The sequence below is a fragment of the Sphaerodactylus townsendi genome, linkage group LG13 (assembly GCF_021028975.2).
Source record: "Sphaerodactylus townsendi isolate TG3544 linkage group LG13, MPM_Stown_v2.3, whole genome shotgun sequence".
Classification (NCBI taxonomy): domain Eukaryota; kingdom Metazoa; phylum Chordata; class Lepidosauria; order Squamata; family Sphaerodactylidae; genus Sphaerodactylus; species Sphaerodactylus townsendi.
Window position 1 is genome coordinate 22764275 of NC_059437.1, and position 13393 is coordinate 22777667.

The following is a 13393-nucleotide window of genomic DNA, read 5'->3' on the forward strand; positions in this document are numbered from 1 at the left end:
AAAGACCTGAGTGAATAATTTTTTTAAGGAGGCCTTAAACTAAAGAGCACAGCTATGAGGAAGGAATTCCACTGTCAAAGCTCTGTTCTTAGTAGGTGTTCATCTCCTGCCGCCCTTTGTGTTTGACATTACATGTACCTTCTAACTGAAGTGTGGGATTGTGATGACAGTGACAGACTAGGGTCTGGGAAACCCAGTTTCAAATCTCTGTCTATCCTAGTAGCTTGGTGTATAGCACCAGACTCCTCCTACTGTAAAACTGTAAAATCCTGTAAACTGACTGTAAAATCCTGGCCTGATGATGCCTCTAAACTACTTCAAGATTGTTTTGAGACAACAAATTGGGATGTTTTCTACCACCCAGATCTGGAGGAGTATACCACTGCTGTTCTGAGTTATATCACCCACTGCACAGACACTCTTACTGTGTATAAGCGCATCCGGATTTACTCCAACCATAAACCCTGGATGACAAGGGAGGTTCAGCGACTTTTGCATGACAGGAATATTGCTTTCAGATCTGGTGATGAGGCAAAGTATACTATTTTAATAATAACAACATGAGGCAGGTGTGGCAGGGAATTCAACAAATTACCAACCATAAACCAAACAATGACATTTCTGTGGAGGAACATGAGGTGAGGCAAGTTTTGAGGGCTGTGAATCCAAGGAAGGCGGCTGGACCGGATGGTATTCCCGGTCGGGTGTTAAAGGAATGCGCTTTTTATCCCAGTCCTGCTGACAATCTTCAGGATTATAGACCAGTGGCACTCACCCCCATCATCATGAAGTGTTTTGAAAAACTGGTCCATAGGCATATTAGTTCTTGCCTTCCAGATACATTTGATAAACATCAGTTCGCATATCGGACTAATAGATCTACGGGAGGACGCTTTGACGCATCTGGAACAGCAGGGGAATTATGTGCGAATGCTCTTTGCGGACTTTAGTTCCAAGATTTAATACAATCTCGCCACAAAGACTGGTGACAAAACTTGTGGATCTTGGACTCTCACATTCAATCTGTTTGTGGATTAGGGACTTCTTGTCTGGACGTTTTACTGTTCACCCTTTATACATATGATTGTAGAGGGGATGAGTCTGCCTATCGGAATGAAGTGGACCGACTGCTCTCAGACCGACTATAGAAGGAATATCAGGAAATTCAGCCCTTGACTATAAATGGAGATCAAGTGGAGCGGGTGGGATTAAAGAGGACTTGACCTGGGGCGTACAGACTGCCGCTGTGGTTAAGAAAGCCCAGCAAAGACTGTACTTTCTGAGACTTTTAAGGAAGCAACAACTAGATGGAAAACTTCATAGAGAGTGTCCTAACCTACTGCATCTGTGTATGGTTCTCCAGTTGATCACCACTGCACAAAGGATTATCGGCTGCCCTCTCCCCTCCTTGGAAGAAATCTATAATGCCCGAAGCCTAAATAAAGCCCAAAATATTCTAAGGGACCCATCTCATCCAGCACACTCTCTTTTTAAACTGCTACCATCTGGCAGACGATACAGGGCCCTCAGAACTAGGACAAAGAGGCTTAGAGACAGCTTCTACTCTAGAGCTGTGGCTATGCTAAACTCCGCTGCTTCATATTGATGTATTTGGGGCTGATGGGTGGATGCATGAGTCTGAAATTGTACAAATTTCTGCTAAAAGGCACAATGACAATAAAATGCTTATGCTTATGCTTATACATCTAACCTAACTCAGTTGTTGCGAAAATAAAATGGGGGAAAGGAGAACAGCATTGTAAATGCTTTAGGTCCCAGTTTTTAAAAAAAGTACGGTATAAATAAATAAGAATACCTGATAAGCTTTCAAAAAATCTCAGTATTTCTTCAGATCACAGTTTGGACAGTACTGCTCTCTCCCCTGCAGTTGCTGTTGCTCATAATCGCTCTTTCCAGTATGAAATCCACAAGGTGCCTTTTATTTCCTCCCTAATAGCACTAAGTATTCTTGTAACTCTCTACCCCTGCTCTAGCATGAGATACAGCCAGCAGTGAGCTTTATGGCTAAACAAAAGCTCTCTCCCATGGCGAAACCCAGTTATGATATCACTATGGTTCTCATATGCCTCTGAATGTGCTAAACTACTGGAAGATTTATGACAGCTTTCTTTTTTAGCACGACAATCGTATCTCTAGAAATATTCATTTTTTGGTCGTTCTCGATGAAGGATTTTAACTGTTTTTATTTGTTTATTTCACTTTTTATTTACTTTATTTATACCCAGTGGTGGGATTCAGCAGGTTTGCACCACTTCGGCAGAACCGGTTGTTAAAATGGTGCTTGTAAACAACCAGTTGTTAAATTATTTGAATCCCACCACTGTTTATACCCCACCTTTCTCTCCATTAGGGACCCAAGATGCTTACATACCTGTCCTCTCTTCCAGTTTATCCTCACAATAACCCTAGCCCCTTCCGCACATGCAAAATAATGCATTTTCAAACCATTTTCACAACTATTTGCAAGTGGGTTTTGCTATTCCGCACAGCTTCAAAGAGCACTGAAAGCAGTTTGAAAGTGTATTATTCTGCATGTGCGGAATGAGCCCCTGTGAGATAGGTGTTTGACTAGAGTCAGGTCACCCAGTGAGCTCCCATAATATTCTGGGGAGTTGAACCTGAGTCTTCCAGATCCTGGTCTGACAGTCTCCTCTACACCGCACTGAGTTTAGAACAGAACTATTTTATGATGAGTAATGCTGCTGTGATGACCTGTTACAACTGAGTGTGTTTTATTTAATGTTGTTCTATAAATTTCTGTTGTTGATAAATTTGTTTCACTTATTTTGTTGATGAATACATAACAGTCTGCTCCTGTATCTGGTTTACGGATGAGTGAATTATTTTCATTCAGTGGGGCTTGGTTCCTAATAGCAATGGAAAAATGCAGCCTATAAATCACTACAGTACCAAAGGAGTTCTGTGCATATAATAATTCCAGATGGGTAGGCGAGTGAGGCTCCTGCAGCAAAATTAAAACAGGCATCTAATGGCACCTTAAGGGCACCTTAAGGGCACCTTAAGGGCTAAAAATGTGTGATTTCTTAATTCCAACAGTTGCTAATATCTTAGCATAATCCATCCTTCACAGGTGATGAATTAGTTTAGCTAAATCTTTACATGATCTCTGTATTTGAATCTGCTTATCACATTTCACCCTGTACTTTTCTAGATTAAACCTTATTTTATGTTCATCCTATTTTGCCTGTCTATGAACAATTGGGAGTGGTCCTTGCCCACAAGATGAACTGATAGCTCTTTTTAATTGGATCTGGATTTAAACTTGGTGAATGTGTCCCCTCTTGGAAAAACACCTTAACGTGCTGAGAGGGGTTGTGTGCGTCAGCAAAGCTGAGAGCAATACCAGTAAGGAGCTTAGACTCTGTCAAGAGGTTAAACTCCTAGCAGTCACTCAAGATAGAATGGTTCACAGATGAGACACCAGACTAAGACACATCCATCCCCACCTTCAAGAATGAATGGCCACATGAGCAGAAAGCAGCCAGTTACAATAGCAGAGCGGTCTTTAAAGAAAGAAGCAAGGGGCAAGTGGGGTGAGATAAGAAAATGTTTTAGGTCCTGAGCATGGGCATGGGGTCCTGAGCACATGAAATAGCGGTGGGGAGGGTTCCCACACAAGCCTGAGCCCCAACACCTTCTTGGTAGCACCTGGGCACAAGCAAGGGCGCAAAGAATAACTGAAGACGTGATTCTACACAGCATATTTATAACGAGTTCATTTATAACGACTGCAACGCCTTATAAATACGCCGTGCGGAAGCCAAGAGTTTCGGTATTGACGGCTGCTAAAGGCAGGTCTTAGTCTCACTTCCAGCCCTCGGGAAGGCGGAGCTGACCCGGCCGGAAGTGTTCGCTTCGATGTTGTCTGTTCCTGTTTGGATGCCGCCGCTGCAGCCATGCCCAAAGTGGTGTCCCGTTCCGTGGTTTGTTCGGACACGCGTGACCGCGAGGAATACGACGACGGCGAAAAACCTCTGCATGTTTATTACTGCCTATGCGGACAGATGGTGCTGGTTTTAGGTGAGACGTTCCCCAGCATTTACTCGCGAGGAATCCCTAAGAATTCCAGTTGAGCGTCGTTCCGTCCAAATGAAAGAGAGGCGTGAGTCAGGATCGCAGTTTTTTTTTTAAAGTCTCATTCCGCACATCATATTTATAGCGAGTTCGTTATCAATATGTTGTGCGGAATCCACTTAAAAGAGGGTGGCAGGGAGTCACACCGCAGAAATGATCCGTGGTAGATCCAGAACTGATAATTGTGCGTGTGATAGCAGTTCTCCGCATAGGCCATAATTTGCTCGTGGAACCCTCTGCCACGAGATCTGAATGCTAATATGAATAACTGGAAGACAGACATGACATATCTGCGTCGTAGGGGTGGATCTTGAAAGTAAAATTAGCTGCATTTATAGGTCATATTTCCCCCATGTTTTTAGAACCTTCACAGTTAAAGGCAATGTATATTTCTGTACCACTGGCTAGTGAGGTGTAATAGCCGTAAGAGAAGTTTGCTGACTTATCTGCTGCTGAGCATCCTGGAAGTGTGGTTGATCACAGCTGGAAAAGGAATGTTAGGCTAGATCAAGGGTAGGGAACCTGCGGCTCGAGAGCCGCATGCAGCTCTTCTGCCCTTGCACTGCGGCTCCATGAGCCGAGCCGCTGGCCCCATCCTTGCCCACCCTGCAGGCAGCAGGGCAGGCACACCAACTGCCCACGGCCAGCTGGGCCGCATTGCGGGCTTCACCTGTCGCCTGCCCCGTTTGAGCGGGGCGGGCGCTTTCCCGGCGGCCGGTGAGGCCGAGCTGCTGGCCCCATCCTTGCCCGCCCTGCAAGCAGCAGGGCGGACGCATCCATGCGCTTCTCAGAATGAGTGGAGTAAAAGGTAAAAAACCCCAATATATACAATGCTATCTTTATTTTAAATGTCAAAAATTATTTGCGGCTCCAAGTGTTTTCTTGGACTCGTGGAAAACGGGTCCAAATGGCTCTTTGAGTATTAAAGGTTCCCTACCCCTGGGCTAGATGGACTCCAGGTGGTCCTGGATGTTATTTTTGTATAGGAAGTTGTATGGGGGAAATACCTGGCGAGCTTAGAGACTAGTTTGCTTTTTTCTTTCTAACTTTTGAAGGATATCATCATAAAAATAGAATGTTTACAGTGCAATCCTGTGCAGAGTTACTACAGTCTAAGCCTGTTGAAATCAGTGGGCTTGGACTGGACTAATTCTCTTTAGGATTGCACTGTTAGGCTGTAGTTCTGTGTATGCTTCCAAAAATGGCACCATTTGTCCCCATTATATTGGTTCCAGACTGGATTTACTGGTAGCCTTGACCCCCAAGAGGTGACCCAACACCTCTTAATTTGGAAATCAAATTCTATTCTGGAGGATATTCTGAAATGGTTTGTATCTTGTCAGAAGGGTGTAAGGATATTTGCAGGAAGAGGCATGCTTCAGGGGTAGAGCATCTGTGTTGCATGCAGGAGGTCTGAGTTTCAATTCCCGGCATCTTCAGTTAACAGGATTTGGTAGTGGATGTTGTGAAAGACCTCCACCTGAAAATCTGGAGAGCTGCTGCCAGTCAAAGTGGACAGGACTGGCCTTGAAAGACCACTGGCCTAGCTTCTTGTAAGGTAGCTTCAAGAGTGACCTCATGGTTTGTTTTTGTCACAAGCACATTAAACTAAAGATTTAGTGTAGTCTGCCTCTATTTGTAAAAAAAACAACAACACAGGAGTTTATAAACATACCTTTTTTGGTACTGTTAAGAGTGACAGCCAATTTTGATTTTTCCCCCTGAAACTAGAATGAGTACAAAAACAGATACTTTTGTGAAAGCTATAGTAACCAAGGGCCTATCTGTAGGCCCAAATTCTGCATTCCTTCTGCTGTAGAAAGAGCCTGCTGATTGACTCTCATTTCTGTGCCTGACATCTTAGTTGACTAATTGTCTTCTGCAGATTGTCAACTTGAGAAGCTGCCCATGAGACCACGAGACAGAGCCCGGGTGATTGACGCTGCCAAACATGCACACAAATTCTGCAACACTGAAGAGGAGGAAAATGTTTATCTACGCAGGTAGACTAATTCAAGCTCTACTAAAAAATTCCTGTGTGGTCAAGTTCCAGCACTGCTATACATGGGGAAGGTCAAATGCTTAGTTTTCTCCCATGTTCTTCTGCCCTTGACTCCCCTACCTGTCTGTCGCTGCTACCATTGTTCTAGCTTTGCATTCATTTCCTTTGTTTGTTTCCTTATGTAGCTCCTTTTCCTTCCTCCTCCTCTCCCATGCCATGTCTCTGGCTGTCTTTTTCTCTTCAACCTCTCATTGCCATATTTTCTTCCACTCCTCAGTCTTCTTTCTGTTTGTTTCTGCTTTGCTCCTTCTTAGAATCAGCCCTGGTTGTTGGGTTCCATTTTAGCGTGTTCTGACAACCCAAAAATGCCATTTTAGCTTTTCCCTCAGCACTGTTTAGAGACAATCAAACAGCAATGGTATTGTGGAGAGTACCCCTTAAACTTTTGCATTTTTTGGCAAATGGGGTTTTCTCCCAGGTTTTAGAATTATATTCCTTGGCAGTGGGTGACTTCTCCTTGTAGATTTTTTTTATTTGCAGGGTAAGACCTTGAGATGGTGTAGTGTCTTCTCAGCTTCCCACTCATCCCATCATAGCTTCCAGTAGCAGCGATGGTTGATTTTAGTCATGACATGGGTTGCAAATGGTTAGTAAGGCAATGCCAACTAATACCTGTGCTGGATCAAATGCTGCTATTACAGAGAAGCTTGAGGAGACAGAATAGGCATCTGAGGTACTGCCTACTACTTTCCCCTCCCCTTCTCCTGGAGAGATTCATACCAACACCTTCCGTTTATAACACAAACAAACAAGTTTATTGTCTCTTTTTTTATAATGGCTCAATTCTTAGTGGTTTGGCGGATAGACAAGGAACGTAACAAGTCATTGGTTATTACAGCAATGGGCAACATAACTCTTCTTTAAAACAGTTACAAATTCACTTCTATCAAATGTATTGGTAATATGCAAAACTGAAAGTTTCAGGTCATTTCTCTTTACAGTCAGTGTTTTTCTAAAATGTGTTCAGCTTAACATTATATAATGCCCAGTTTTTGGCTGGTGCTTTTTTTCTTCACATAGTAAATGCTGCCTGTTTTTCATCTCCAGGCCAGAAGGCATTGAACGACAATACAGGAAAAAATGTGGAAAGTAAGTATCACTTACAGGACATATTCAGATTACATTGTAGGAAGAACTGCATACCTCTGTGTCTCATGTTAAATTTCATGTTTGCCTATTCTGGGATACCACAATCCATTCTGGGATACCACAATACCCAGCTTCTTGAATACTAGTGTATTTCAGTATGTATTTATATGTCTTGATTTATCAGCAAATGATCCTGAAGGTCGTTGTTTTTGGGATGGCTGCTTAAAACACAGATTTAACATTTGACTGGATCATGGCTCAAAAATTGCTTCAAAATCCTATCAGCATGACATTCTTATATGCAGGATTTATCCAGTACCTGAGATTCTCACTGCCACAATTTGAACTCGCAGTTGAATTAGCACTGTATCTATATACATAAGCATGGTCAAGTCACAACCAACTTCTGGTGAATCTAGCATGGGACTTTCAAGGCAGTTGAGATGTGCATGTGGCTTGCCACTGGATTCCAAGTATTGACCATGCTTAGCTTCTGAGATCTGATAGGATCAGGCTATACCATTCTGCCTACTTTTCCAAGCATCTTAACTAACAGATGACAAATTTTTAATGCTGGATATGTTAATTGCTGCAACCCGCACTGTTTGGCTGATGAGGCAAGAAAGCTATATTGCAGCTGTCTTAAGAAATATACTAATGTACTAATAAACTTATACTTTGCATAGAACAAAAGCAAAAATAAAATTGCATGATTACAAAAAATTAATATTGGTAGCTGAAGTAGCAGAATGGGTAATGGACTGTGATCTGGTAGAGGTCCCCAGTTCAAATTTATCTCTGCTGCAAATTCACCTCTGTCTGCTTCTCATAATAATGGGAATACTTTACATGGGTGCTGCGAAGTTACAAGATAGTGTATCTGAAAGCGCTTTGAACACAGCACTATATAAATATTGAGCACCGTCAACATAATACTGACATTCATCTACAGCTTTCAAACATTAAAAGAACTTCACATGCCTTATTTTGTTTGTAGTCATTTTCTTGTAAACCAGGAAATGGTCTTTTCATACAGTGTTATTGTTCATGATCACAACCCATTCTAGACATATCAACTTGATTCTGCTGGAGTGTCAGATTAAAATAAACCATTTCTTCCTTTTTGACACATGCATGTTTGATGTCTTCTTCCTCAGGTGTGGGCTGCTTCTGTTTTACCAGCACCAGCAGAAGAATGCCCCGGTGACATTCATTGTTGATGGCGCTGTTGTCAAATTTGGACAGGGCTTTGGAAAAACAAACATTTACACTCAGAAGCAAGAGCCTCCCAAGAAGGTAGGGAGATGCATGCCATGAACGCAGCACTTTGCAGGGAGGTGGAAGGAGACAAAATGGCAGGAGGTGCCGCATATGAGGCCTCAAGAACTTGCGCCTCTCTGAACTGTTGTGATTTGTATCTCTTTTTATGTATTGTAATGATAAGCAAAGGAGCACTGTGGTGCAAAGTGGTAAGCTACAGTGCTGCAGTGAAAGCTCTGCTCACGACCTGAGTTCGGTCTAGATAGGAGTTGGTTTCAGATAGTTGGCTCAAGGTTGACTTAGCCTTCCATCCTTCCAAGGTTGTTAAAATGAGTACCCAGGTTGCTGGGGTAAAAGTGTAGATTACTGGGGAAGGCAATGACAAACTATTTCGTAAATATAGTCTGCCTAGTAAGTACTGTGATGTGATGTCACCCCAATGGATCAGTAATGACCCAGTTCTTGCACAGGGGACTACTTTTACCTTTAAATGATTAAAGCTCATGGGCCTTGTACTGAGATGGACTTCCTCGTGAGCCTTAGAGAACACAATCCCTGTCTGAATTTGTTTGTTTATACTCCGCCTTTGGCTTTCATCATTCTTCTCTCCTTTTTTCCTCATAACATCCCTGTGAGGTAGTTTAGGCTAAGAGTGCATGACATGCCCCCCTCCTACATTCCCTCCTTTTGAGTCCCTTGGTATTCATCAGCATTCTGGTTCATCAGTGCATGGTTAGAATGTCCAGCTAGGATGGGATATGAATCCTGGGGCTGCCAGGTTTCCAATGATCGCAGGAGACTTCCTGACAGCAGCTCCAGCCCAAAAAGAAGAATGTGATGCCAACTCACAACTGACTTGTGGCAATCCCAACCATGGGGTGTTCATGACACAGGGATGAGCAGGGGTGGTTTGCCATTATCTTCCTGTGTGTAGCCACCTGTCTTCCTTGGTGGTCACCCATCCAAGTGTTCACTGTGACTGGTAATACTTAGTTTCCGAGTCCTAACGAGCTCAGGTCAAATGGGGCTAAAAAAAATCAGCCAAAAAGTACCATTATGTAGATGGCGTGATTTCATTTCTGGGATGATCTTACACTATTGACATGATTGCCCTCCCCCCCTTCCATGTCCCTGACCTCCCAAGTCTCCTGTTGAGTGCCAGCTACCAGCTTACAACCCTGATGCTGAGCCATCAAACTCATAGAATGAGATTAGGCCCATCTCTCTCTCTTGACCTAAGCTACCTTAAGGACTGTTATGAGGATGAAACATAGGAGAGGAGAGACAAGTACGCTGTCCTGAGCGCCTTGAAAGGAAGGCAGGATTTTTTAAAAAAAAGTGGAAAGCACTCAGAATGGCACTGTGTGCTTTCAGCAAGACCTGCTGGGCTGCAGAACAGCCACGGAGGAGCAAGCAGCCTGGCTCCTGACAGTCAGTTGTGGTCTGTGACTTGAAGTCTCACAGTTCAGGTTGTCTCCGAAAGAGACTCCTTCCTTCTTCTCTGCATTTCCACAAAGAACCTCTAGTGCAGCGAAGTGAGATGGCTCTGGATGTTTTCTGTGCCTTAAGCTATAGCCAAATAAATAAACACATCTCTTGTTGGATTCCCAGGTGATGATGACCAAACGGACCAAGGACATGGGCAAGTTCAGCTCGGTTACTGTCTCGACCATTGATGAAGAGGAGGAGGAGATTGAAGCAGTGAGTTTTCTCAGCCCTTCTTGCAGTAGCAAGCAACCTCCAATCAGCCTTCTGTGACATATTATCCTGTATCCATCACGTTATTTAGAAAATTTACAAATCCATAAAGCTTTTTTTTTAAGGGTGGTGATTTTTTATTGATTCTTCTTTTCCACTACAATCCAATGAGCCCTGCCCCCCAAGTTTTGTCCTTTGGGATTCTGTAGACACTCAGGAGCAATATAATGGGGGACTTTGGCAGGAGGAAGAATTCTTAAGAAAATGTAAGTGCCCTTAACATAGATGGATATAGGCCACTGTTTTGGAACAGTGTATAGTTCCTTTACCATTGCATTTTCTGCCTTAGTTTCTGCTGTTGGGATCCTACTGTGGGCCTTCTTCTGGTCATATGTTCTTTATAGGTCAGATGCAAGCATGCACATGCAATGCCACATCACAATCTGCTTCTGCAGTTTGTCTCCATTTCAAAAGCCTTTTGCCAATCAGCTGCGGGCAAGTAGAAGAGCTGTTGTCCAAGATACAAGTCCAAATTTCCTTTGGGCCCTGGAAGTAGTTAGGTGGTTCTTCAGATCCCAGCCTTGTATCTCTGGCATCTGCTCATCCAGACTGCAGCATCCTATACCATGTTGCTGGAAAGGACCATCCTTCCACAGTTAGTGGTCTGGGTCTTTATTCTCCTAGGGGAAAGGAGGAAATGTAATGCTATTTTTGTTAATGACTACTGCAGAGCAGTAATGTGTTCAGCTGCAAGGTAATTCTGTTGATGGTCTTGTCTGTTTTCCAGAGAGAAATTGCTGATTCCTATGCACAGAATGCCAAGGTGATTGAGAAACAGCTGGAACGGAAAGGCATGAGCAAAAGGAGGCTGCAAGAGCTGGTAAATTTATATACACCCTTCATACACCTTTTCCTTTTGCTTTGAGATAGCAGTCAAGGGGCTCAGGCAGAACCAGTTGAAATCTTAATCCAGACAAGATGGAGGTGATGCTGGTCAGGAAAACTGGTGCTTTGGAAAGATTTACACCCACTTGTTCTGGAGGGAGCAGAGTTGGCATTTGCAGAGTAGGTGGGGTGCTTGGGAGTACACTTGAACTCAGTCATGGTATTTTGAAAAGCACATTGTCATGTTAGCCATGGGGGCTGTCTATCAGCTACATGTGGTTTGCAAACTCTCCTTTCTTTGGATTGGATCCAGACTACATTTTTTACCCAAGCTAGGCACTTTTGTAGAACAGAGCGTTCCTTCCTCCCCTGCCCCACTGAAGCCCACTGATCCTTGGAATTGGAGACCCTAAGTAACATTGCTGATTGGAGGTCTGCAGCTGGAAGAGGGAGTTGGGGGCAATTACCCCTCTATTTCTGTTATCAGAAAAGTTAGTCTGCATCCAATCCATAGGCTCAGCTGACCTGGTCACAAAAGTCCATGTTTTTCTAACTTGATTTTAATCCACTTAATATTAATACCAGGAGGCGGACGGCTGGAACACGTGTTGCCCCGGGCGCCATTCCCCCCCCCCCCCCACGTCTCTGCGGGAAACCTTAGAGCAGTGGTGGCGAACCTTTGGCACTCCAGATGTTATGGACTACAATTCCCATCAGCCCTTACAATTGGCCATGTTGTCAGGGGCTGATGGGAATTGTAGTCCATAACATCTGGAGTGCCAAAGGTTCGCCACCACGGCCTTAGAGTGTCGGGATGGGTTGTCCTTTTAACTTACCAGAAAAGTTTTTAGAGAACTGGGGATGGCCAGAAGTAGACTAAACCAGATGGGTCTACAAAATCTGTTCATCCAAGATACAGCAACATTGAAAATGCATGTAGTTCTGTGGTAAGCCTATAGTGATTGATGTCATTATTGCCGAGTAAGTCTACAGTGCATTGCAAACCCTGCAGGGATACTTGGCTGAGTTTGTTCTAGCTCTGTTTTAATGTCCGAGTCCACTCCAGCTCACATGTCTGTCATGGACCATAGTGCACTGAAGAGGATTCTGGGAAATTGTCTAGTTGCACAGCAATAAGAAGCATGTATATTAATGTGAAAAAAACCCAAAACTTTTTTTTCTTAATTTTAAATCAGGCTGAACTGGAAGCCAAGAAGGCCAAAATGAAAGGAACACTAATCGATAATCAGTTCAAATAAGAAAAAGTGAAAGGGGGATAATCGTCAAGATATTTTGTTTCTGAAAAAGGAAGAAAGCCACAGCAACTACCATCATGCATGGCGTGCCATGTGAAATCTGGACACATTTTTGGCTGAAAAGATGAAACTGTTTAGGTTTCTGAGATGGATTCTCTGTTCTGACGTGTGCCACGTAGTTAGCATCTTCCCTGTTGTATGCCTGGGAAGTAATCAATGTTTAAGTTACTGGCAAGTAACCTGTCCTTCTCAAGGTAGCCTTATGTTGAATGTGTGTATATAAAAGCATTAACATAGCTCAGATACGCTGAAGGTTTTTAATTATTATTTTTCTACCCCTCTAGAGTTGCTTATTGTAATTGATATTGCAAAAACTAACTGTACAGAAAATAAACCCTTGATAAGTTAACTTGTGTGGTTTTCTGTTTCTCACCTCCTGTAACATAACCAGTGATATCTATACAGTATTAAAAAAGTTTATCCCATGTATGCAAGTATAATGCATTTATTGTATTTACCCTTGCTCTTCCTTTGGGAACTTGGACAGGCTTTTGAGTGGCTCCCACTCAGGCATTGGCCACTCTGAAAACTGCTTACTTTAACGAAGTAAAATATAAATATGGATGGGTTTAAAAAGGGGATTAGGCAGATTCATAAAGAGTAGGTGAATCATTGCCTATGAGCCATGGGGTCTAAAGGGATCCTCTGTATTCAGAGGCAGCAACCTTCTGAATTCTAGTGCAGGAAAGGCCTTAGCCTTATGCCTGTTTGTTTTGCCCTCCAGGGCAGTGGAATGACTACTGTACGAAACAGTACAGGATTAAATGGAGCACTGGTCTCACCCAATGGGACTGTTTTTTTTATGTTTGTAATATCCTAGCTGCCATTCTTTGGGCTCCAAATAATCTCCTGCAGTTTTCCAGAGAGGGGATTTGCATAAAAGAAAAGGGAAGGGAACACTATTTATTTTAAGAGGACAGGATAAAGTGGATCTCCTGCAAAAGGCAGAGCCCATGGAAATGCCCTT

General features: G+C 43.2%; 1 protein-coding gene across 1 annotated transcript; it reads left to right on the top strand.

Annotated features, from left to right (window-relative positions):
* Positions 1-3894: 3894 nt before the first annotated feature.
* Positions 3895-12775, top strand: STEEP1 (STING1 ER exit protein 1). The gene is made up of 7 exons (XM_048514931.1): positions 3895-4062; positions 6002-6119; positions 7226-7267; positions 8425-8563; positions 10139-10228; positions 11013-11105; positions 12307-12775. Exons 1-7 carry the CDS (start codon positions 3939-3941, stop codon positions 12367-12369), a joined length of 669 nt encoding a protein of 222 aa, XP_048370888.1. The 5' UTR covers positions 3895-3938; the 3' UTR covers positions 12370-12775.
* The last annotated feature ends 618 nt before the right edge of the window (positions 12776-13393 follow it).

Coding starts and splice junctions, on each gene's coding strand:
- STEEP1 (XM_048514931.1), top strand. CDS start 3,939: ATGCCCAAAGTGGTGTCCCGTTCCGTGGTTTGTTCGGACACGCGTGAC. Junction 7,268..8,424: donor TACAGGAAAAAATGTGGAAA/GTAAGTATCACT, acceptor CTTCTTCCTCAG/GTGTGGGCTGCTTCTGTTTT. Junction 11,106..12,306: donor AAAGGAGGCTGCAAGAGCTG/GTAAATTTATAT, acceptor ATTTTAAATCAG/GCTGAACTGGAAGCCAAGAA.